Below are 22,360 nucleotides of genomic sequence, written 5' to 3'. Positions count from 1 at the left end.
GTGGGCCCTCAGACAGGTACAATGCCATAGCCTCCACCCTCCAAACCAGCCATTTCCTTCTGGGGAACTATTGTTGCCAATCTCCAGGTGAGGGCTGGAGATCACTCAGAATTACAACTGCTCTCCAGGAGGGAGGGCAGAAGTCAGCTGAAGTCAGAGGGGCAGATAACAGTAGGTTGATGGTTAGCTGGGAAGGAGATGGGGTTGCCAACTCCAGGTTGGGAAGTTTCTGGGGATTTGAGGGGTGGAACCTGAAGAGGGTGGGGTTTGAGGAAGGGTTGGACCTCAGACGGGTAGAAGGCCATAGACTCCACCCTCAAAACCAGCCATTTCATCCTGGGTAGCAATTGTTGCCAATCTCCAGGTGAGGGCTGGTGATCACTCAACATTACAACTCCTCTTCAGGTACCAGAGATCAGTTCCTCTGGAGAAAATGGTGGACTCTGTGTCATTATACCCTGCTGAGGTCACCACAGTGAATTGACACTGAGTGCCCAAGGCCAGGGCACTCTCCCAGAGCCTCTTTCTAGAGGCCGTTGTATTTATTTCCACAATGGGCCTTATTCCTAGTACATTTAATAAAACTCATAGGTTACAACTGTACTTTTTCTTGGCACAGCAGCATGGTGTATTGAATGAACTTAGCCACATCCAATTAATCATTAACAGTAATAATGACACAATAATAAAATAACATCAATACATACAGCAATAACAGTTAATAGCATCGTCCGATTTTCCATATCCATCTGCTCTCGTACAGATCCCCACATGTGCACAGACACAGCAGATGAAAGACAATAGATTGTACCAGACCAGCAAAGCAATGCAGTGCAGTGAAGGGGAGGCCAAGTAAATAGATCACCACCACCTCAACCATAGGCCTGGTGGAACATTTCCATTTTACAGGCCCTGAAAAACTGCATTAAGTCCTGCAGGGCCCAGATCTCAACAGGGAGAGTGTTCCACCAGTCCAGTGCGACATGCACTCATGGTAAATGTGTGATTCAAACTAGTGGCTTTCAAGTTAATAAAAATGCCTTGGATCCAAGAGTTCCATAGACAGAAAGCATTCTGTCCATAGAATATGACTCTCTCTCCTCCCTCCTCCTACTACAACCCAGAATGCCTCCCAGGAGCAACATTTTAGAAGCATTTTTGGACTGCAACAGGAGGGGAGAAGGGAGAAATTCATGCTCTGTGGGCAGAACTTCTTCCAGCCATAGAAACACTCGCTGGATGCAGCTGCTATGCTACACCAGTTATCCTAAAAACATCCCCACTTTAAAGCAAAATTTCCCTCATTTTTCAAAAATATGATTTGTAACTTCTAACGATAACCTTGAAAAAAGAGTCACAGTCATCCTCCACTTGACTGGTAACCTGTCATCAATTATGCTTAGTTAATATGAAATCTTGTTACTTTGTGTTCCTCTGTGTCAGGCTGACCTATTCAGCAGCTGCCATTTCAAAGGAATTTTTCTTTTTATCTTCTCCAAGAGACAAGGATCCAGTATCACCTGTCTTGTCTGTTTTCACTGAAAGCCTCTGGGCACTGCTCAGTTGATTCACACTTTCAAAGTGTCAGTCTACATTCCACAGCATGTAGGCAATATCTATACAGTTTAATTTTTTTAAAAAGCCCTCATCATGCTTAGAAGTCAATTTCTAAGGAAACGTACCAGTTCTCCTCCCCCTCAGCTCTTCAGGCCTTCTGTGACATCAGAGGAGCTAAGGCAGTGGCATTCCATGGGAAAGCTTGCACTGTCATTTCAAAAGTAGTGGGTTCCACAGCCAGATTTACCCTTTCTCTACTTCCCACAACAATTGTTTACTATTTCATGTATGATGTGCTCTAAGGAAATTAATTCTTTGCAACCTCTGCATTCCCTCTTCTCCAGTTCCAGGGATCTCCTTACATTGTTATTTTTAAAGCATCCAAGAGGAATGCAGCTACTTTCACCAAACCAAAGTTATCTGCTCTGCAGTATGTCTACCCCTTTCCACTATATGGTTCTTTCAGGAATGGATCAGCATCAGGGTGATTGCAGAGCTCAGAGAAAAGGACCCGAGATGTGCATGCCACAGGTAGGCCCTCCTGCTGGAGACTTGAGATCTTTGTATTGTCTGTCATTAGATGGAAGGCCTTAACATACGTGGACCATCTCTAAATACTGAAGGACCACCCGTTACAGTCACATTGAGTAAATCAATGTGTCTGTCTCGCATGCTCCTCAAAATCTACCCTCATCTGCCATGCCTGATCCTACTACATCACTTAACACAGTTTTCTCTGTGGTTTGATTCATGTCTTCTATAAGAGCAAGGCAGAGGGGAAAGTGCCTGACACAATAGAGTCTGAGGAGGTAAGGTGTAGGCAGGGCTTTTTTTGTAGAAAAAGCCCAGCAGGAACTTATTAGCATAATAGGCCACACCCAATAGCAGAAACTCAGCATATCAGGCCACAACCCCATGCCTTCCCTTGGCTTGCCCGAGCACCCTGCGGCTGCGGGGAGCCTGGGCAAGCCCCCCCTTGAAGGGAAGGCAGTTCAAACTGCCTTCCCTTGGCTTGCCCTGGTGCCCCGGCCTTAGATAGGCCGGGGAAGGCACGGGGAGTCATTTAAATGCCTCCCCGATCCTTCCAGGCCCCTCCTCGGCCCGCCCACCTCAGAGTCGCCGTGGGGGTCACTCTCCAGGCCTTCCCTCTGTAGCCATGCATGCAGAGGTTTTGGCTGTAGTAGGCGTGGCAAACTCTGCCCGCTGGAACTCCAGTCCTGTGCGTTCCTGCCCAAAAATAGCCCTGGGTGTAGGAAAGCTCAGCTCTCCTAACACATATACAAATTTTGGTGTGAAAATTAGACTCCTGCCATTTTTTAATGTGAACAGGAGGGCATGTCAAGAATAAACATGACTGCCCACTGCCACATCTGGTTTGATCATAAGTCCCTGCTCAGTGGGTTTGTCAAATCACTGCATAGCTGGTTTGAATAAATCTCTTTCTTGAGGTTGCCTTGCTAGATTCTGTTGTCAGGGAACAGCTTGAAGATAAAGATGAAATGATCACCCACTGTGCCCATGGGTCTGTGTAATCAATGCAGAATAACTAGCCCATATGAACAATCCAATGAATAAGTCAGTATAGCACAGAGCTGCTTCTTTGTGGTTTCAAAAGTGAAGGGGCTTTTCTTACAAGCCTGGCTTGTCCTGGTATAATTATGACACAGAAGAGATGCAAACATAGAACCTACCCACTGAGAAAATGGAACTAATACTAGTATTTCATCTATGGCTAAATAGATTAGAGATGTGCATTCAGATATTCAAAATAAAAATAATCAGAAACAAAAATATACTAATATCAGTATTATAACCAATTAACATTTATTAGTATTATTTCTCTCTCTCTCTCATTCCAGCACCTTCCTCCTTGGTTTAGAAGTCATGGATGTCAGAGGGAAGAGAGAAAGGATAGGAAATGGAAGATAATGTGGTGGGATATTTTCCCCTTTGCTATGTGGACCAGGCTGGCGTTGGCACTGGGGCTGGGCCGGGGTCACTGCCTGTGCTCCTGCTGGTCTGGCCAGGTTGGAAACCCACATGGGCAGACAATATGGTCCTTTCCGCACTTGGAGCTCATCCCTGGTTTTATCAGAGTTCAACTGATGATGCAATACCTTGCATTTATCCCAGGTTATAACAGCATTCATTTATCCTGGGACAAGTGTGGGGCGAAACTGGGGTGACCTCAACGTAATGTGGAAACAAAAAATACTCCAAGATAATTACAGGGGTGAACTTGAGTGTAGTGTAGAATGTAAGTTCGGGGACAGGGTTGAACCAGGATTTAAGGTCTAGTGCAGTATCACCCTATATCTCCTTCCTCACCCCATAACACCTCTTCCAGCACCTCAGAGGCTGTTTCCTGTATGCCCAAGGTAGAGTACTTTGGTATTTCCTTGCATGTATAGTCTCCACTTGTCTGTTGTTATTGGTACCAGGCACCCTCAATCCTCAAGAAGAGCACCTTAGAGACGACAAAAAGAATACCTGTGGGGAGACAAAAGATTCTTGGCAAATCTAAAGCAGCGCTAAATGTGTAATAGTTGCTACAGTCAAATATCACCTAAGCTATGGACTCACTAGGAGGTTTTAGGCAAGCCATTATTCTCTCTGTCTCAGCCCTACATTCTGCAACATGGTTTATTACTGAAATGAGATTTATGAAATCCCACCATTCCAGGAACCAGCTGGTATTTCTTAAAGGTGGCATGACTGCTTATGGCAGCAAGTCCTCCAACAAGGCTTGGGTGGTTCTTGGGCTTGTGAGGCCTGTTGGAGAGAAACCTCAGGGGCTGCAGTGGGCTCTGGTGTGGAGGATTCAGGGTCCAAGTTTGAAGGCAAGGCTGGATCTCAGGCTGACAGGGTTGACAGCCTCTAAGGCTCATCTTTCACATCAAAGGGTGCTCCTGGAGGTGTATCAAGTGCCTCTTTCTGTGATGGTGTCACAGTCTTCAGCCTCCTTGCCTAATGAGGAGGAGTCTGCACTTGAAACACATGAAACTGCCTTATATTGAATCAGACCCTTGGTCCATCAAAGTCAGTACTGTCTACTCAAACTGGCAGTGGCTCTCCAGGGTCTCAGGCAGAGGTCTTTCACATCACCTAGTCCCAGGTTCTTTTAAGTGGAGATTTAAGGGACTGAATCTGGGACTTTCTGCATGCCAAGCAGATTCTCTATCACGGAGCCACAGTCCCTCCCTTCTGGTCCATGGCAGTGTGCCAATGTAAATCTCTCTTTGCTCCAAATGGCTCCTTTCTCCTCTGCTCTGTGGTACAGGCATGTTCCAAACCCCAATGCTCAGATTGTCATTGTTCACACCTAAGAATGGAAGGAAAGCATTATCAAAGCTGTTGATTCCACAACAGCCACAGCTGAACGGAGATGATTTATAGCACTGAGTGCCTGTAGCTATAGCAGTGGCCTGGAGTCTGCAGGCCCTCACAGTTGGACCTTGTCCAGCATCCTGCAAAGCCTTATGGTGGATCTAGGTCTCCGGCTTGGAAACGGAGATGAGCAACGCACCTTAGAGTCGGATTCAAATGGCTTTCAAGTAAGGGAAACCTTTACCTTTTTCCCTTTTACTAGGTAGTTGTGCACTCTGCCTTTTTAGCTGTGCTTTTGTCCAGGCTTTCTGTCTTCTCTGCCCTTGGGATCCTGGGGGTGACCATGGGGTCCTTGACAATTAGCACTCTACTTCATGGGTCCCTCAGCAATTTCAGGTTCTGGGGGTAGCTCCTGCTTTTGGGCAACGTGGGCTTCTGGTCCAGTAGCCACATCTCTAACTGACCCTCGGGGTCTGTCATGGTACCTTCCACCATAGTGCCCTTATGCTCTGATGAGGCATTGTCAGGCCCAATCCTGACATTGATCCAGGTGGTTTGTGTTATAGTACAGACAAAGTTCACAAAGATATAAAGTTCATGACAGATATAAAGTTCATGTTATCCAAATCTCCTGGTCATGCAGTAAAGGTATTGAATTGTTGCCTGTTTGCTGTGGTCAAATGGCTAACAGTGATCAAATTGAAACTAAATCCTGAAAAGACAGAAGTAATGCTGATGGGGAACACAGAGGATGCAGTCACACTGGAGGTTTGGCATGATCTTGCAGCACCTCTATTTGCAGTGGTTTCAATCGTCTTGGGAAGGGGTGACCAGACAGCACACCCTGAAGCAGCTCCCCTGCATGCCGGTCCTGCACTGGAGCATCCACATTACTGGTGCCTCAACCATGGAGCACGGCCCTTGCTGGCAATGGGGTGTGTGTGTCAAATATGCTCATATGCGCTTATGCGTACATTCCTATCAAGGGAGAAAAACCATCCCACAACTGAGACGGAAGCGACTGTTCACACTTCCCATCTGGCATCCACTCATGGCACAGGGGTGCAGACATTGGGGAAAACATAAAGACTGGTCTTTCCCCAATGTTGGCAAACTCCACTTCCAGGACGGGACAGACCAGGTGTAAAAGGCCGGATTAACCCCCCGGCCAGAGTAACCCCGGGTTAATCTGGCCGGCTGTAACAGGCCAGATTCACCTTATCAATTACTACTTACCAGAGCACGGTATTCGTTGCATGTGAGCGATTATAGAAGATAATTATAGAAGATGGCCCCTGGGTTTTGGCCACTGTGTGACGGAGTGTGGGACTGGATGGGCCATTGGCCTGATCCAACATGGCTTCTCTTATATTCTTATGTCTGGGGCAGTGATGCTCTATTTTCTTGGCACTTGGGGGGGGGCCACAGTGGAAGGGCTCCTGGGGTTCTGGCCCTGCTGGTGGATCTCCTGATGGCCCATGGTATTTGGCCACTGTGGGACAGAGAGTGTTGGACTGGATGGGCCACTGGGCTGATCCAACAGGGCTTCTCTTCTGTTTTTATATCTGGGGCAGTGATGCTGTCTTCTTGGTGCTTGGGGGGGCAACAGTGGGAGGGCGTCTGGAGTTCTGGCCCCACCGGCGGACCTCCTGATGGCACCTGGGTCTTGGCCCGTGTGGCACAGAGCGTGGGGCTGAATGGCCCATTGGCCTAATCCAACATGGCTTTTCTTACGTTCTTATGTCTGGGGCAGTAATACTCTGTCTTCTTGGTGCTTGGGGGGGCAACAGTGGGAGGGTTTCTGGAGTTCTGGCCCCACCGGCGGACCTCCTGATGGCCCCTGGTTTTTGGCCACTGTGTGACACAGAGTGTTGGACTGGATGGGCCACTGGCCTGATCCAACACGGCTCCTCTTACGCTCTTATCTCCCCCCCACAAATCAACCGAAGCCTGAGCATCTTTCAGCAACCAATGGAGTAGGACAGTAAGTTATGTTTTAATGTAAAAGTCTGTTTTTTTAAAAAAGGAACACAAAACAAGCCACAACCCAGTGTGGTGTAGTGGTTTGGCTGTCAGACTAGGATGTGGGAAAGCCAGGTCTGAATCCCCACGCAGCCACGGAATCTGGGGCCAGTCACATCCTTTCAGCCTAATCTACCTCACCGGGTTTTGTGAAGGTGAAACGGAGGAATGCTGCACACCACTCTGAGAAAGAAGGTGGGTTGTGAATGGGAGTCAAGAAACCGAAAGCTAGTTTGGTGTTAGGAGCGCAGACTCTAATCTGGGAGGACTGGGTTTGATTCCCTGCTCCTCCTCCACATGCACCTGCTGGTGTGACCTTGGGTCAGTCATAAGTTCTCTCAGAGCTGTTGTCTCAAGGGCAGTTCTCGAAAGAGCTCTCTGAGCCACACCTACCTCACAGCGCAATGTTCCCTCTAAGCTGTGGAGTCTTGTGAGCAAAGATTCTACTTTGTGAGCTACTGGCATTAAAGTTGTGAGCGAGTGGGGTTTGATTTCCCCACTCCTCCACATGCAGCTGTTGGTGTGACCTTGGGTCAGTCACAAGTTCTTTCAGAGCTGTTCACTCAAGGGCAGTTCTCAAGCGAGCTCTCTCAGACTTACCTACCTTACAGGGTGTCTGTGGTGGGGAGGGGAGGGGAAGAGAAAGAGATTGTAAACTGTTCTGATACTCCTTTGGGTAGTGAAGGGCGGGGTATAAATCCCTCCTCCTCCTCTTCTTCTATCAGTTCTATTTAGCATGCTTGATAAAGCACTGAGTGGCTGGGCTGGACCAGGCCTGATTCCAAGGGATGTGGCATTAAAACCCTGCAAGCTCAGTTCTTGCCCCCCAAGAATCCAAAACACCACACACAACCAAGAGACAGGGCTATTGCCACTGTACGGTATGCACTAATGTTCTTTTATTGGACTATTTCACATGCAAGAACCCAAATGTACAGAGAGACAAGGGTGATTTGTGGGACGAGAGAGAGATATCTAGTTAGTGAGTGTGTGTGTGTGTGTGTGTGTGTGTGTGTGTGAGAGAGAGAGAGAGAGAGAGAGAGAGAGAGAGAGAATGTTAAGTGATGGGGGATTAATCATATGTCTTTAATGCAAAACAAAAAACCCAAAAAAATTACCACCCATGAGCTTTGTCCACATTCAAGACATCACCACGGATGGGGAAGGGGGGGGGGAGAAGTCAACATAATTAAAGGAATTTAAGGTTGTTGTCTTTTTTACAGAGGGGTTTTTTCTACATTAAAAAAAATTCCCTTCCCCCCCCACAACCTTCTCACCCAAACAAACAAACAAAAACGAACGTTTTCAGTAAATAAATATTATCCATTTTTTAAAATCCAGACAAGCCTAGAGCTTTAAATATACAAACAGAGATGCTACAAATCAGGTTAGGGTGTACAGGCCAGGGGGTGTAACAGTTAGTAGATGTATTTGGGGGGAGAGGGGGAAGGTTGAAAAGAACTTTCACTCTGAGACAAAAAAAACCCTTACTGGATAGGATATACCAGGTTGAAGCGTTTGCTAAGGATGCAGTAACAGCAGCCGGGTAACGGAATGTGTGGTTGTAGTACCAGAACTGGGACCACAAACACAGTTTTTCTTATTACTATTATTTCATCTAGAATGGTTATCGGTTGAGTCGCTACATGCCTTAAGGGGTGGGGCAAAGGTTTTGAAACATCATATGAAAAAAGACGGGGATTCCTACGCAACCTACACTCTGGGTGGTTATTTTTTTAAAAAGCCACGGCCAGGGTTTGGATCGCAGATCCGGGCGTGGTTTCCACCGCTGAAGCTTTCTGGACGCTAAACGGGATGTGAAGACAGCCCCAAAGCTGGACTGATTGGCTACTCTGGCTGGCGGGCGGGAACGACGCGTCGTTTAAAAAAAAAAAAGTATTGCTGCTGACCAGGAGCCGGCCGGCCGCTAAGTTCAGATCTGGCTGCCGTGGCGGGAGAGGAGGCAACAGATGAAGCTATGTTTGCCTTTGCCGCCTCTCGCTGGGTCGGAGCAGCAGTCGCAAACGGAAGACGGCGGCCCTATGAGATAGTCCGACTCCAAATGTGCGGAAACCGGATGCCTGTGGCGGATGTCACCAAGAGACACAAAGGGAAGGACGGATCTTCCTCTTGGCGGCTTTCACCACGACTTGCACTCGGACCCGAGTGAGTATTTTTAGGCCTGCACCCGTCTGCTGTTAAAAAAAGTGGGGTGCCCCAGGGAGCTGTGCTGTCCCCGATGTTGTTTAACATCTACATGCGCCCCCTCGCCCAGGAGACGTTCCAAGCGTGGTTTCCCAGGCTAAGGGGAGACGTCCGGAGGGGATATGAAGGAACCGACACGCTCGTCCTTGTGAGCAAGCTCCCCTACTGAAAAAGCCCGGTCATAAACTGGCGTGAGAGCAGTCCGAATTTGCCACCGGATCCGAGAAAGGGCAGAACCAATGCAAGCAGCGTACCACCACCCCTTTACATGGGTAATTGTGGCAACAAACTGCAGCCGCGGTCTCGGACACACCCTGCTCCGGCAAACAGCAGGTCTTGCCGTTTTCCCAGCAGAAGTGAGCTGCATTATATGGACATAAACACCTCCAACCCAGGGGGAACGGGAAAGAAGGTGACATCTCCCCCACAGCTCTACAGCAATGGGCAAAGAAGCCACCGCGCCCCCTGACTCGATCTAAATATCAGGATTGGGAGGGGGGTGGTTTCCTTCCATAGATGCAGAGAGGCTTCTCGACAACTGCAACTAAAAACACCCTACCCAGTTGGAGATAGCACGCATCTCACTTTCTCCTAGTTAATTAGTGTTATTTGTTTGTAACAGCTGATTAGGTATTGCACTTGTTCTAGACAGATCCTTATTCTATACATAGCAAATGTTTTAGACAAAAAAAGGCAGCGCCCCCAAATCGGATGTTTTCTTAAAAAAATTCTTAGCACACAGAGTTGTTAACAAAAGGCCTTTAAAAATACAATTTAGGGGTAGGGGGATACAGTGGTAACAACTGAGGCCCGATATAGCAGGACGTCCCCCTGCTCGTGCCCCATTGAAACGGAGACGAGCAGGCAGTATCTCCCGTTCATTTCAAGAAGCTCAAGGCAGGAGAATTTCCTGACGGGACGAGGCCCGAATAAATACGTTAAGCCTAAAAGCAGTTAGTGTTTAAAGACGGGGGTTCCCGATGATAACTTAACATTATTTCGTGATTTCTAACAGAGAGAAGTGCTAAGGGACGCGAGCTCTTTTGCCAGGAATTGTTTTTAGCTGACAGCTGCACACTTTCCCTTTTGATCCCTAGTTGTCGTAGTGTTCACCCCTTTTTTGCGCCTGCAAATACAGGTATGGGGAAGGGAGGAGGGCACCAAAGGACTCCAAGCCACCGAGACGTAACGAGAAGCGGTATATCGACAGTTCAGCGCCTGGCTTACTTGAAGACAGCAAAGAAACTGGGGGCATCGCTGAGATAACGGGGACAGTCCAGGAAGCTCTCACACTTGCTGGTGGCAGCAAACTTGGACCAGTGGAAAGCAAACCTTCCCCTCTCATCGGCTCCGGAGCTGTTAAGGGCAGGGGGGGATATCCCTATATGATGCCAGCAACTGTCCTGTGTTTCGGAAAGTCTGGCGTCTGGGACTTTTGTAGTTGCTCCGGATGTGGGTATATCAAGGAAAGTCATATTGGGGAAAGAGGTTGTGTGTGTGTGTGTGTGGATACACTTTTCACAGAGTCCCTTATTCGCTGTGCGAAATTTCGGCAAGACCCCCATGCGAACCCTAACAGGCCTGCCCCGCGAATACAAGATCAATCTTCACTGGACCCCTCTGGTTCTTGTCCTGTGGCAAGGCAGACGATCATACGTCTGACGCTTCCTGGGTAAACTTAAAGCAGCTGTTTCACCCCGTGAACCAACCTGAACGAACCACATTCCCTCTCGACCAAACGAGAACTCTGAGCCATTAACAAGCCACCGGTTTGGGGCTCCTGTTCTTGCTTCGGTCCAAAGCAGCCTCCACCTTACATTGTAACACACCAAGCTTTCGGTTCTCCCCATCCCCAGCTTCTTCTGCTCCACCACCCTGCAGCACCTCTGAAGGCCTCACTCGAGTCTTCCAACAGTCCAAAATCAGAAACCAGGTGCAGTCTATGTACCCGTGGTGGCTCTGATTTCAAGACAGGCAGGCTGTCCTGCGTGTATATACTAAAAAAAGGGTAGTGACGTCATTGGCTAAGGGGAGCACCAGAGCAGCTCAAGAATGTTTCCAGAAAGAGACTCTGGAAATGACCGCGTGGAGAAGATCTAGTGCTTGGGTACACCTTCCCTGGTTGAACTGACCTTGCTCTAGAACAACCTTCAAAGGTGCAAGGCAAATCGTCCACCTGGCTGGGAGAAAGGGGGCTACCATGCAGGCTTATCTTCCACCTAACCCTGACAAGACAGATAGTCATCCGTCCCGCCCGCCCCCAAAGTCACCGCTATCTATCACTCACTTTCCTCCTTCCAAGTGGTGGATCTCTGAGCAACCCCACGGCTGGAGGGCTCCGATGTTGCTGGCGCGTGACCACCAGGACGGAACCGGCAAAACCGGCTTTCCTCGTTTCTAGGTCACACAGTTCTCTTTCCAAAGCAAAACTGGGGCGCCGGGCCCTTCACTTGGCTAGAGCGGGGCCACCCACAATTAATGTGGCCTCTGGAGGCCCGTGGGGGTTATTATGGATGGGTTGGGCCGCCATGCTATCTCACGTGTGCCAAAGAAAGAAAGACAACACCATGCAAAGCAGCCGTGTGGCTAAGCTACAAATGGAACATCGATGTTCACGGCAGATGCCTCCACTAGACCAATGGTTGAAAGCGAGCATCTAGCGACTTGACTGTGTGGAACCTGCTGTACGACGCAGAATCAGAGGAAACTATCTTTTTCACCGTCACATACATGAAGCCAAGAACTGCCTCGTGGTTCCACATCCTTCTGAACTTAGATGCAGTCTACAGCTACCTTATCTCCTGTGGCCGGATTGCACAAGCCACACCGGCCATGTTTGGATGCATCAAATCTCACGGGACATGGGGAGCTCCTATGTAAAAATGCTTTTGGCGGTGCCCACCCACAGGAACTGCATGCGGCGTACGACTCCGTCATGCAAACGTTACCAGCAGCAAGGGGTAGAGCCACATCCATACCAGACACGCAATGTACAAACTGGGTGACAAATGTACGGCCACGTCATCGTGACAGTACCCACTAATCGCGTACTATGCCACCAAGAGAAGACCTCCTTTCCTGCCACTTCCAAGAAACCGCAAGAAGGCCGCTCCAGTGCTGCAGAGAAATGCATTCTAACCCAGCCCTGACAAGTCCGAGCACAGAGGGGGCCCAGACCGACGTTAAGACCACTCACGTCCCCCCCGAGAAAAAGGTAAAGCCTTTCGGGGGGAAACTCTCTTCTCACCAAGAGAGAGATTTTGCCCATTTCTCGGTTGGCGCAATCCTTCCTACCGCTGACGATCGCGGCTGCAAAGCAAGGTAAACATTCAAAGAAAACCGAGCAGGATCAAAGTGCTACCGAGGACGGGAAAGGCAACTGAAGTAGCTGAGGCCGGAGAAGAGAGCAAAGGAATTCCCTTTGCATTGGAAATATGGAAAGGGAGCAGGGGTGTGGTTTGAGTGTGAGAGCTCAATTGTTGCGCAACGGGCCCTGCTAGACAGTCAGCCGCATTGGACATGCTCCACGTGCGCACTTTGGGACTGCCTCTGTGGGAGAGGGAGAGGTCAGTTTAAACGGAAATTGGGACCGCCCCCTCCCGGACTCCTTCTGCATCTGCAGTGAGGGGGAAATGCTCATGCATCATTTTGAAAAGGATGACTCTCAGCAATTATGACCCGGGGTGGGGTAGAGGGGGTGAAGCGAGTGTGGAAGGATGACCATGGGCATGACAAGACGGGGGGCTTAAATACTCTTTAAAAGTTAGCTTATTTGGGCTGGATCGCTTCGGAGAGGCGCTGGGGGCTGTCTATGGAGCCCGGGGTGGCAGCCAGGGGGACCTCGTCGCTAGCCGGGTATCACGAGGAGAGCTAGGCAGCCCCGACTGTAGTTCTTTCCACGGACAGCCAGGAGGGAGAGGAGCGTCACAGGGCGAAGAGGGCGTCTTCCGTGCGCTCCGGCTTCTTTTTGCTGGGGGGGTTCACCGGCAGTGGCGTGGGCTCCTCCGGCGGCAGCGAGGGTAAGGTGGGGATCCTTTCGGCGGCTTTGGCGCGTTCTTCTAGAAATTTGTCGAACTCTGCAGGTGCAAGGGGAAAAAATAAAGGCTCATGTTAATTTAGGGTCTGGACGACTTTGACCAACAGGGCAGGAGGCTGTCTGGGGAGCAGACAGAATGGCCCGAAAGCCCCGCGGAGCAGATACCTTAAGGATATCCGGCTGTCCTCGACCAGGCCCTGGTCGAGGACAGCCGGATATCCTTAAGGTATCTGCTCTGTGGGGCTTTCAGGCCATTCTGTCTGCCTTGTGGAACTCTCTGACAAACACCATCAGGGCCTTGCAGGTCCTTATGCAATTTTGCAGGGCTTGAGAGGCAGAGGCTTTTGGCTGAGGGCAGCGACAATTTTTATCTCGGCTGGCACCTTCCTCGGTTTTCCGTGCTTGTTTTGACCTCTTCCCCCCTGCCCGCGAAGCGGCCGGCAGCCTGTAATATGGGAATAACTAATTCTAAGTATTACTATTCGCCATCTGTTTATTAAGCTGTAATTTAATATGATCTATTATTTTATCTAGTTACTGTTTTAATGCTATTGTACATTGCCCAGAGCCCTGTGAGAGTAGGGATGGGGCGATTCATAAATTTAATAAATAAATAAAACAAATAAAATGCGGGGCCTTCCCTACTGTGGCCCGAGGCTTCTAACAAAGGTCACCCACTGTCTCTGGATGGCTCACTCGCACTCCAAGGCACGGGTCCCCAACCTTTTTGAGCCTGAGGGAATTCTGAAACAGCATGGTAGGTGCAGCCACAAAATGGCCACCACAGAAGGCAGAGCCAGCCATAAAATGGCTGCCGCAGCTTACCTTCAGTCACACAGTGAAGACCCTTGTGCTGTGGTGGCAGCTGCTGCCAAAGCAACTTTTTAAAAATCTGCACAGCCAATCAGAAGCCTCGCTGGGCAAAAGCCCCACCTGGCCCTGCCCATTTTTCTAAAAACACCTGGTGGGCACCAAGAAAGGTATCAGCAGGTGCCAACGGCACTACATTGTGGACCTCTGCGCCATGGGAAGGACGCCCCTGGCAGATGGCGATTTCATATGAGGGCTTCTTCCATCTGCTTTTGACATTGAAGGAGATAACCCAACCACCCAAAGGCATGTTTTTAACATCCTCTCCAACTCTGCGCATTCCCTTATTTAAATCCCCCCCCCCAATCCCTCAGCTTCTGAAACATTAGCAGGCCTCGCAGAACTTCACAGTCATAAGGACTAGGAAGTCGGTTTGGTATGCCTTTTTAACAGACGCCAAGACTCCCAAGAAGCTGAACTCCCTGGCCCGATACCACATTCTACGCTCCGGCGGCACCCGCCTTCACCTGTGCAGCAAGCACCTGGAGTGTGGGGAAATCGGGACTTGGTTTGGGACCCCCGACACTCTCGAAATTACCTTCGCTCGTCACTCCTTCCTCCAGTTCATCTCCTTTCTATAATTAGCATGGAAAGGGGGCGGGGAAGGGTGGAGAGAGATAGGTTAGTGCACGTTCCGTGAGCCTCCTTTCAGGTCGCCAAGAAGACTATTCGCGACAATGCAACCGGCTAAACGAGAGAACCGCCTGTGCCAAGTCTCTTAGGGGAGGGCAATCCACACGCTACACTGGGAATAATGCTGGAAGTTGGCCAGTGATAGGGAGTCGGCAGACACAACAGGGGCAGGAAGACTAGCAAACCAGCACTGGCTCGGGCATTGGTTCGGGTCCCTTCTCTGAAAAATTCAGGTATTCTCCCCGCATTATAGTTTTTAAAATAAGTGCTGAATATCTCGGTGAGTTTTTAAAAAGGAGATAGATCAAGATGGGTAAGCCACGCTGGTCTGCCTGTAGCAGCAAAAAAAAAGCAGGAGTCCGGTAGTGCCTTAAAGACTAACAAAATTTGTGGCAGGGGAGGAGCTTTCGAGCAGTGACTCATGGAAGCTCACGGCCTGCCACGAATTTTTTAAAAGGAAACCTTTCTTTAAAAACAGTAGTACAAAATGCTCCGGGATTTGAGGGACTTCAGTGCCACGCACGGCTAGCTCCTACCTCGGAGTTTCAGGATAAAACTATAGTCCGAGGGCATCTTCGAAACTCATTTATTTCAATACGAGCTGACATCCCCACCCCCCACCGGGCCTAAGAGTTTCCAGTGTGATTTATCGGATGAAATGGTCTGCCTGCGGACGTTGCCAAACCTCCGGGTGGTGGCTAGAGACCTCCCAGAATTACAACTGATCTTCGGATTATACAGATCAGTTCCCCTGGAAAAAATGGCTGCTTTGGAGGGGTGGCCAAACTGCGTCTCGGGAGCCACATGCGGCTCTTTCACACATAATGTGCGGCTCCTGGAAGGGTAGCTGGGGAGGCGAAGGGGAAGCATACTTTTTCTTTCTCCCTCCTTCCCATCTATCTGCTTTCTTGGTTTCTCTCTCTCGCTCTCTCTTTCTTTCCACCTCTTTCATTCTTTCTTTCTTTTTCTCTCTCTGACAAATAAATATCATTAGCAAACAAATAAATATCACTGGAAAAATAAATACCTTCATCAGTATCTGTATTTACCCCCTTTTGCTTCTGTTTTTGGCAGTCTCATGTAATGTTAATAAAAAAAGCAAATTTGCGCATATTTAAAAAATTAAAACGTGTGTGTAATATTTGTTCATGTCTTGCAGCCAGGGGTCATTTTCTGCAGGAGCGCACAGGAGCGGAGCTCCGGCAGTAAAGAGCCCAGGGGGCGGGCACATGCAACAAGCCCCGCCCTCTGCTCCCAGCAGCCCGGGCCACGGGGAGCACAAGGATCTGCACGTTCCCCGCCCCCCACAGCTAGCAATCCAAAACAGTCCAGTGGAGCCTGAGTGGTGGGTGTTGCCTTCTGACACACTTCTGGTGATGTCAGGGGGTGTGGCATATGCAAATAAGTTATGCTAATGAATTATGATAATGAGCTCCTGCACCTCTTCTTCTACGAAATGACCCCTGCTTGCAGCTCTCAAACATCTGATGTCTATTCTATGTGGCCACTCCTGCTCTATAGCAATACACCCCACTGAGGTCCCTCCCTGCCCCTAACCCCCCCCCTTGGCTGCACCCCGAAATCTCCAGGAATTTCTCAGCCCAGATCTGGCAACCCCCTGTGATTCACGAAAGTTCATATAATAAACACTGTTTAGTCTTTGAGGAGGGGGGCTGCCAGGTCCAGCTTGGAAAATTCCGGGAGATTTGGGGGTGGAGCTTGCAGAAGGGGGGAGTCTGGGGAGGGGAGGAAGGTCAGAGGAGATTTCCTTCAGGTGGGGGCCAACAAGATTTTCGAGATATGAGCTTTCGAGCGTCAAAGCGTCCTTCGCGAGCTCTTGGACGAACTCGAAAGCTTGCCTCGTTGGTCTCTACTGGTCACGAGCTGTTCCGCCGCTGACCTCTGAAACTATTTCTTCTGGGGGGAGTGATCTTTGTAGTCTAAAGATCAGCTGTTATTCTAGGAGAATGCCAGGAACCACTTGGAGATTGGCAATCCTGTTAAGGGGCCGCTGGACTTTTGTTTCGTTTTGCTATGGCAGACTAACCCCGCTACCCCCTTTGCAATTGCATATTAGAGGCCCCCCCCTTTTTAAATGGTTCTTGGTTCTGGAGGAAAAAGGTACTCTTGGGCAAAATGCAGAGCGGTGCCTGGAAGAACCCAACCCCAGTGGCATACGGGTACCATCCTTCCGCACTCTCTGCCCCCTTGCCCAGGTCAGATGAGAGTTTTCGAGAGTCGAAGCTCCCTTGGTCAGAACTCTGACTCATGAAAGCTTGTCTTGCTGGTCTCGAAAGTTCTACTGCTGCGCGGCCACAGGTAAGGGGACCTCCGCCACTTGTTTTCCAAAGCTACCTCCTTTGCCCTCCCCAATTCAAGGGCTAATAATAATGAATTAATAATAATTATCATGTGGCAGTATGTATACAGAACCTAAAAAGGTTAGTCAAGAATAGAAGAGGGCCAACTCTAAAAATCTAATACCTCTGAGGAAGGCCTGTAAAGGCCGAAACGCGTTAGGTCTATCTTATTAGCCCTTGTATGTTTTTATATTTGCATATGAGGTAGGAATGGGCCCTTGTTTGTTATTTTCATTTATGTTGAATAAATACATGTATATTTTTTGTATGTTTCATAATTAGATTTTTAGAGTTGGCCCTCTTCTATTCTTGACTAACCTTTTTAGGTTCTGAATTCTAGGTTTAGGTTCAGTCTTTCCCCCCTTTTTTCTTCTTTGTCCTTAGTGCGTGTAGTATAGCCAGGAACAGAACCTGTTCTCCCTTACATCTGGGGATTATTCCTAATGCAAATCTTCCAGCAGTATACCTCTACCAACTCATAGCTCCTAATTTGCGTAGAGCCATATCCTTGGCTAGATTTAATGTTCTTCCTTCAGCTATTTTATCTGGCAGATTCCAAGGGATTCCCTATCCTAGCAGGTGCTGTCCTTGTAGGAAGGATTGTGTTGAAACTGTTGCCCATGTTCTCTTCCAGTGCCCTCTCTATTTGGTGTCCCGTCGGGATCTTCTATATCCCATATTAGGCCATTTTTTAGAGTCCCCTGATGATTTTAAGCTTCTTTTCTTGCTCGATAACACAGACACAGAAATAACTGAAATAACAGCAAAGTTTCTTTGCAGTGCCATGGCCCTACGGCCTGATAAATGATATGATGAATTAGGTTTTTCTGTATGGCGATACTCTGTGATGTTACTCGGCAATTTTAATTTGACTCTGTGTGTATTCAGATTACTGTATTTTTTTTTTTATTTTTATTTATATGCCAATAAAAGGCTTTGGATGGAGTATAGCCAGGAGATCCTAAGGTTGTCTGGCAGCCAGAAGTTCTAGCTCTTTCAGCATTATGCACCACTAGGTGGCAAGCCAGACTTGTTTTTAAGGCAAGGGATGTTCAGAGGTGGTTTGCCACTGCCTGCGCCTCTGCGTCACGGCCCTGGTATTCCTTGGAGGTCGCCCTTCCAAACACTAGCCAGGGCTGACCCTGCTTAGCTTCCACGATCCGACAGGATAAGGCTAGCCTGGGCCACCGAGGACAGGGCACTTTAACCACTGAGCCATACTCAAGTAAAGATTGTCAGTTCAAATCTTGCCTCTGCCAAGCCTTATGCACACCTCTTTTCTCCGGCCTGCAAAGTGGGCAGGGTCATAACAACGGCCTACCTCACAGGGCTGTTTTTTAAGGATGACTGAAAGTTATGAGAACCCCAGAAGTGCTACATAAATGTTGCATGTTACTGTGAACATGGTATTTTGAAATGGTGGACCTCTTCAAGTCTGCAGTGGGGGGGGGAGGGTCACATTTTTGAACACTCCCCTGCACTAAAAAGTCCCCGCCTGTTAAATATAAAATGATTTTGTTTATTATTCATTTATTTTATTCAATTTATACCCCGCCCTCCCCGCAATGCGGGCTCAGGGCAGCTTACATGGAGGCAAACGCCAATATAAAACATATTTAAAACCATTTAAAATCCCAACAGTACAAAAACATTATTTACAAGGACTATTCTCTTATACTGTTTAAAAAGGGCACTGCCGTCATACGCCTGGTGGAAGAGCTCCGTCTTACAGGCCCTGCGGAACTGCCAGGGAGTGGGGGCTGGGCTTAAACATTTCCCCCCTACACTCGCAAGGACTATTCTCCTATACTGTTTAAAAAGGGCACTGCCGTCTACCTGCTTTCTTGAAAACAGCAAAACCCCTGATGGAGAACACCGGAAGCAATTGACAGAATGGAGGACAAGGATCGGGCTCTGGTTGGGAAACCGGACCCTTTTCCAGTAGGCCTTTCTGAGTGCTGAGTTCATTTACTGGTGAGGGCCGGTAGGCAATGGCAGCTTGCAAACAGCCGCTCGCTTGGTTGCCCGCGGTAAGGAAGGCTCTTGTCCGGGCAGCAAAACCTTTGCAAAAATGAGAAGACTTGGTTCTCTCCCTCTCCCTCCAGTCCCCACTCCATCTTACGTAAAGTATGCGCCATCCGGTTGCAACCGGCTTTTGGCAACCCTAGCAAGGGGCTTTCGAGGCAGGGTGGTGCCGTGGTCAAGAGTGTCGGGCTAGTATCCGGGAGACCCGTGTTCGAACCCTCTCTCGGGCCATGGAAGCTCGCTTAGGTGACCTCGGGCCAGTCACCCCCTCTCTGCCCTAATCTACTTCACCGGGTTGTTGTGAGCAGTGTTCCCTCTAAGCTGAGTTAGTGTGAGCCGGCTCACAGTTTTTTAGCCCCCGGCTCACACATTTTTGCTCTTAGCGCGGGAAGGAGGGTTCCAGAGCAAACTGATTTATGCAGCAGCCAAATTGCTCGCTCACAACTTGAATGCCAGCAGCTCACAAAGTAGGATTTTTGCTCACAAGACTCTACAGCTTAGAGCAGTGGTGGCGAACCTATGGCACGGGTGCCAGAGGCGGCACTCAGGGCCCTCTCTGTGGACACGCGTGCCATCGCCCCAGCCAGGCCCAGACCATCATTAAAGTGTCGAATTCTCTGCCAAATAATTTTAAGTAAATGGAAGCATTTGGGATTGCTTTCCTTACTTTGTTTGGATCATCTTAAGTTAATGTATGAGTTGTTTTTTCTAAAGTAAAACCTCAGTATTCAGGCTCAATTGCTGTGTTGGCACTTTGCGATAAATAAGTGGGTTTTGGGTTGCAGTTTGGGCACTCGGTCTCCAAAAGGTTCGCCATCACTGGCTTAGAGGGAGCATTGCTGGCAACCCCACAGGGTTTTTAAGGTCAGAGACGTTGAGAGGTGGTTTGCACTGGCCGGCCTCAACATAGCGACTCTGGACTCCACGGCTTAGAGGGAGCACTGGCCGTGAGGATAAACCGGAGGAGAAGAGAGGGATTGTAAACCACTCTGGGTCCCCACTGGGGAGGAAGCCGGGGTGCAAACAAATTAAATAAATAAATAAACAGCTGTTGTAAATAGCTCTGGCCTTGAAAGCCTTCGACAACGGAATAAATAAATAAGTGGCAAGTGAGGAGCGGGGGTGGTTTGCCATGGCCTCCCCTCTGCAGCGTCTTCTTTGGCGGCCTCCCGTCCAAGTACCGACCCTGTGTGACTTCCGAGACTGGGCCTTCCCTCCCTCTGCTCCATCTTAAAGACTGGCAGAGTCCTACAAACTGACTGGATGGACTGGCATCGGCGTGGATCTGGGAACCCGGCAGGAGAGTGCAAATGCTCAACCGACAGGCTCCCCGATCCTCTGCGCTGCTTCGGGGATTCTCCCAAGTTTATTCTCCCGCAGGCCCGAACCAGATCTTGCAGAAGGAGCCTCAGACGGAGCCTCCGTTTTAAGTTTCCGCTGGTTTCTGTTCTGCCCAAAGAGCTCTGTGCCATCTAGAAGCTGACCTTACACACTTTATCTGTTTTGCATTGAGGGGAGGGGCCACACGTCCCGACTCTTATTCTGGAAAACGTACAAAGTGAAAAACGAAACAAAAACAAGAGAGTCTTACCACGTCTGTACTGAGCCATTCCTCTATGTCATCCATGACAGAGGACTGCGCAACTGGAATCTACGGAGCGCGGCAAGGGAGGCGGGCAGGCAAAACCGAAAACACATCCACAATCGTGGCCAAAGAATGAGGGGGGGAGCGAGAAATAAAGGAAGGGGGGGGAAACACACATATACAATGTAAAGTGCACTTTTACAAAAAAAAGAAAATGAATTGCAACAGAATACACAAACGAAGCAACGTGAAGCAAGAAAAAAACCACAGCTTAAGGAAGCAAAATGAAAAAAAATGGGTCAGATGAGCGAAACGGCCAGACGCAAGCGCCAGGGGGGGGGACGGTCACCTGGGTACATCCCCCATCAATAAGAACCAAATGAGTCCAACCTGCCCCGCCTGAATTTCTCTTAAGGCTGGAATATTGGATCTGGGGAGGTTAAAATCCTAAAGGGGGACACAGCAAATAAAGGGAACGTACTGCAGGTGTTAAGACAATTGCAGTGAAAGATCAGGAACGCAAGCTGCATGTGTAAACAGCACCCCCCAAAAAATTGGTGGGTACAAAATGAAATGCCACTGAATTGAAGAAAAAAAAAGATTACAGAAAGAAAATCTGACAAGTACGTGTTTTGAGCAACTCACTTTGTCAAGGATTATTTGGGGATGCACCCGTTTGGAAATGCTCGCTGACCCCTCCTAGCAGTTTTTAAAATGGTAAGAGGGGCCGGCTCTTTTTGTAGCAGGAACTCCTTTGTATATTAGGCGACACACCCCTAATGTAGCCAATCCTCCAAGAGCTTACAGAGCTCTTCTTACAGGGGCTACTGTAAGCTCTGGGAGGACTGGCTACATTAGGGGTGTGTCGCCTAATATGCAAAGGAGTTCCTGCTTACAAAAAGAGCCCTGAGTCACATGGAATCCTGATTTGCACGGGGTCCGGGATGCATAGGGGAAGGTTGCGTGTGCAACCCTTCTACCCCTGGTTCTGTTTTGCTGATCAAAATAATCTTAAAACCCTGTGCCCAATACCACCATCCAGCCGGAGCCTGACAGTAGAAAAAAATCATTTGCTGACTGTAATCTATATGTTTACTGCTACTGTACACCACCATCGTCAAATAAACTAGTTCTAGTGATTATGTTGTGTTTTATGAGGATATTTATGCTGATGTTTTTAGCTGTTATTTACTTGTTGCAATTTTGTGTTAAGCCGCCCTGAGCCTGCTCCGGCGGGGAGGGCGGGGCACAAATCAAACTAACTAACTAAATAAAACAAACCCCCCCCACCATTATTACCCGGGGGGGGCAGACAAAGAGTGGACAGAAGCAAGACACGGGTTTTTTTCTTTCAGGCCACCAGAATGCCACCAAAAAAATCCCGGTTGAAATACACACGCCGGTTGCTTTTCTGAGCTTGTTAACAAGAACGGCATGGGCTAGGGAGCCACCACCTTACAGACCCTGCAGGGGCACTGTTGGAATTCTGACCCAGGGTGGTGGGCGCAATTACAAAATGGCTGCCAAAGAAGTTGGGGCCGTGCACACACCCGGAGGAAGTCCCAAGTGCAGGGGAGGGGAAAAAAACTGCCCAGGAAAGAGGAGTGGGAGGAGGAATAAAACCCAAGCTGGCGGGAGCTGCCTCCAAAGCAATGTTATTTTCATCTGCACAGCCCTTCAAATCTCCGATGGCCTATGCTATCAGAAGCTCTCCTGGGATAGAGCCCCACCTGGCTCCAC

General features: G+C 49.0%; 1 protein-coding gene across 5 annotated transcripts in view; it reads right to left on the bottom strand.

Moving 5' to 3' along the window:
• Positions 1–9,203: 9,203 nt before the first annotated feature.
• The window catches only part of TOM1L2 (target of myb1 like 2 membrane trafficking protein), a 42,743-nt gene continuing 29,586 nt past the window's right edge, over positions 9,204–22,360 (bottom strand). For 2 of the 5 annotated variants that reach the window (XM_015409549.1, XM_015409518.1), the window contains 3 exons: positions 20,627–20,686; positions 14,556–14,592; positions 9,204–13,187 (listed from right to left, as the gene is read on the bottom strand). In XM_015409549.1, the coding sequence (XP_015265035.1) occupies positions 13,036–13,187; positions 14,556–14,592; positions 20,627–20,686 (249 nt within the window). In that variant the 3' untranslated portion in view covers positions 9,204–13,035. Of the gene's footprint in view, positions 13,188–14,484; positions 14,593–20,626; positions 20,687–22,360 lie in introns of all 5 variants that reach the window. The other 3 variants (XM_015409533.1, XM_015409525.1, XM_015409541.1) reach the window with 3 other exon arrangements.

This window comes from Gekko japonicus, unplaced genomic scaffold (genome assembly GCF_001447785.1).
Source record: "Gekko japonicus isolate JY-2015 unplaced genomic scaffold, Gekko_japonicus_V1.1 scaffold103, whole genome shotgun sequence".
Taxonomy (NCBI): domain Eukaryota; kingdom Metazoa; phylum Chordata; class Lepidosauria; order Squamata; family Gekkonidae; genus Gekko; species Gekko japonicus.
The sequence above is the reverse complement of the archived record's forward strand: the minus strand, read 5'-3'. Positions and strand labels throughout refer to the sequence as shown.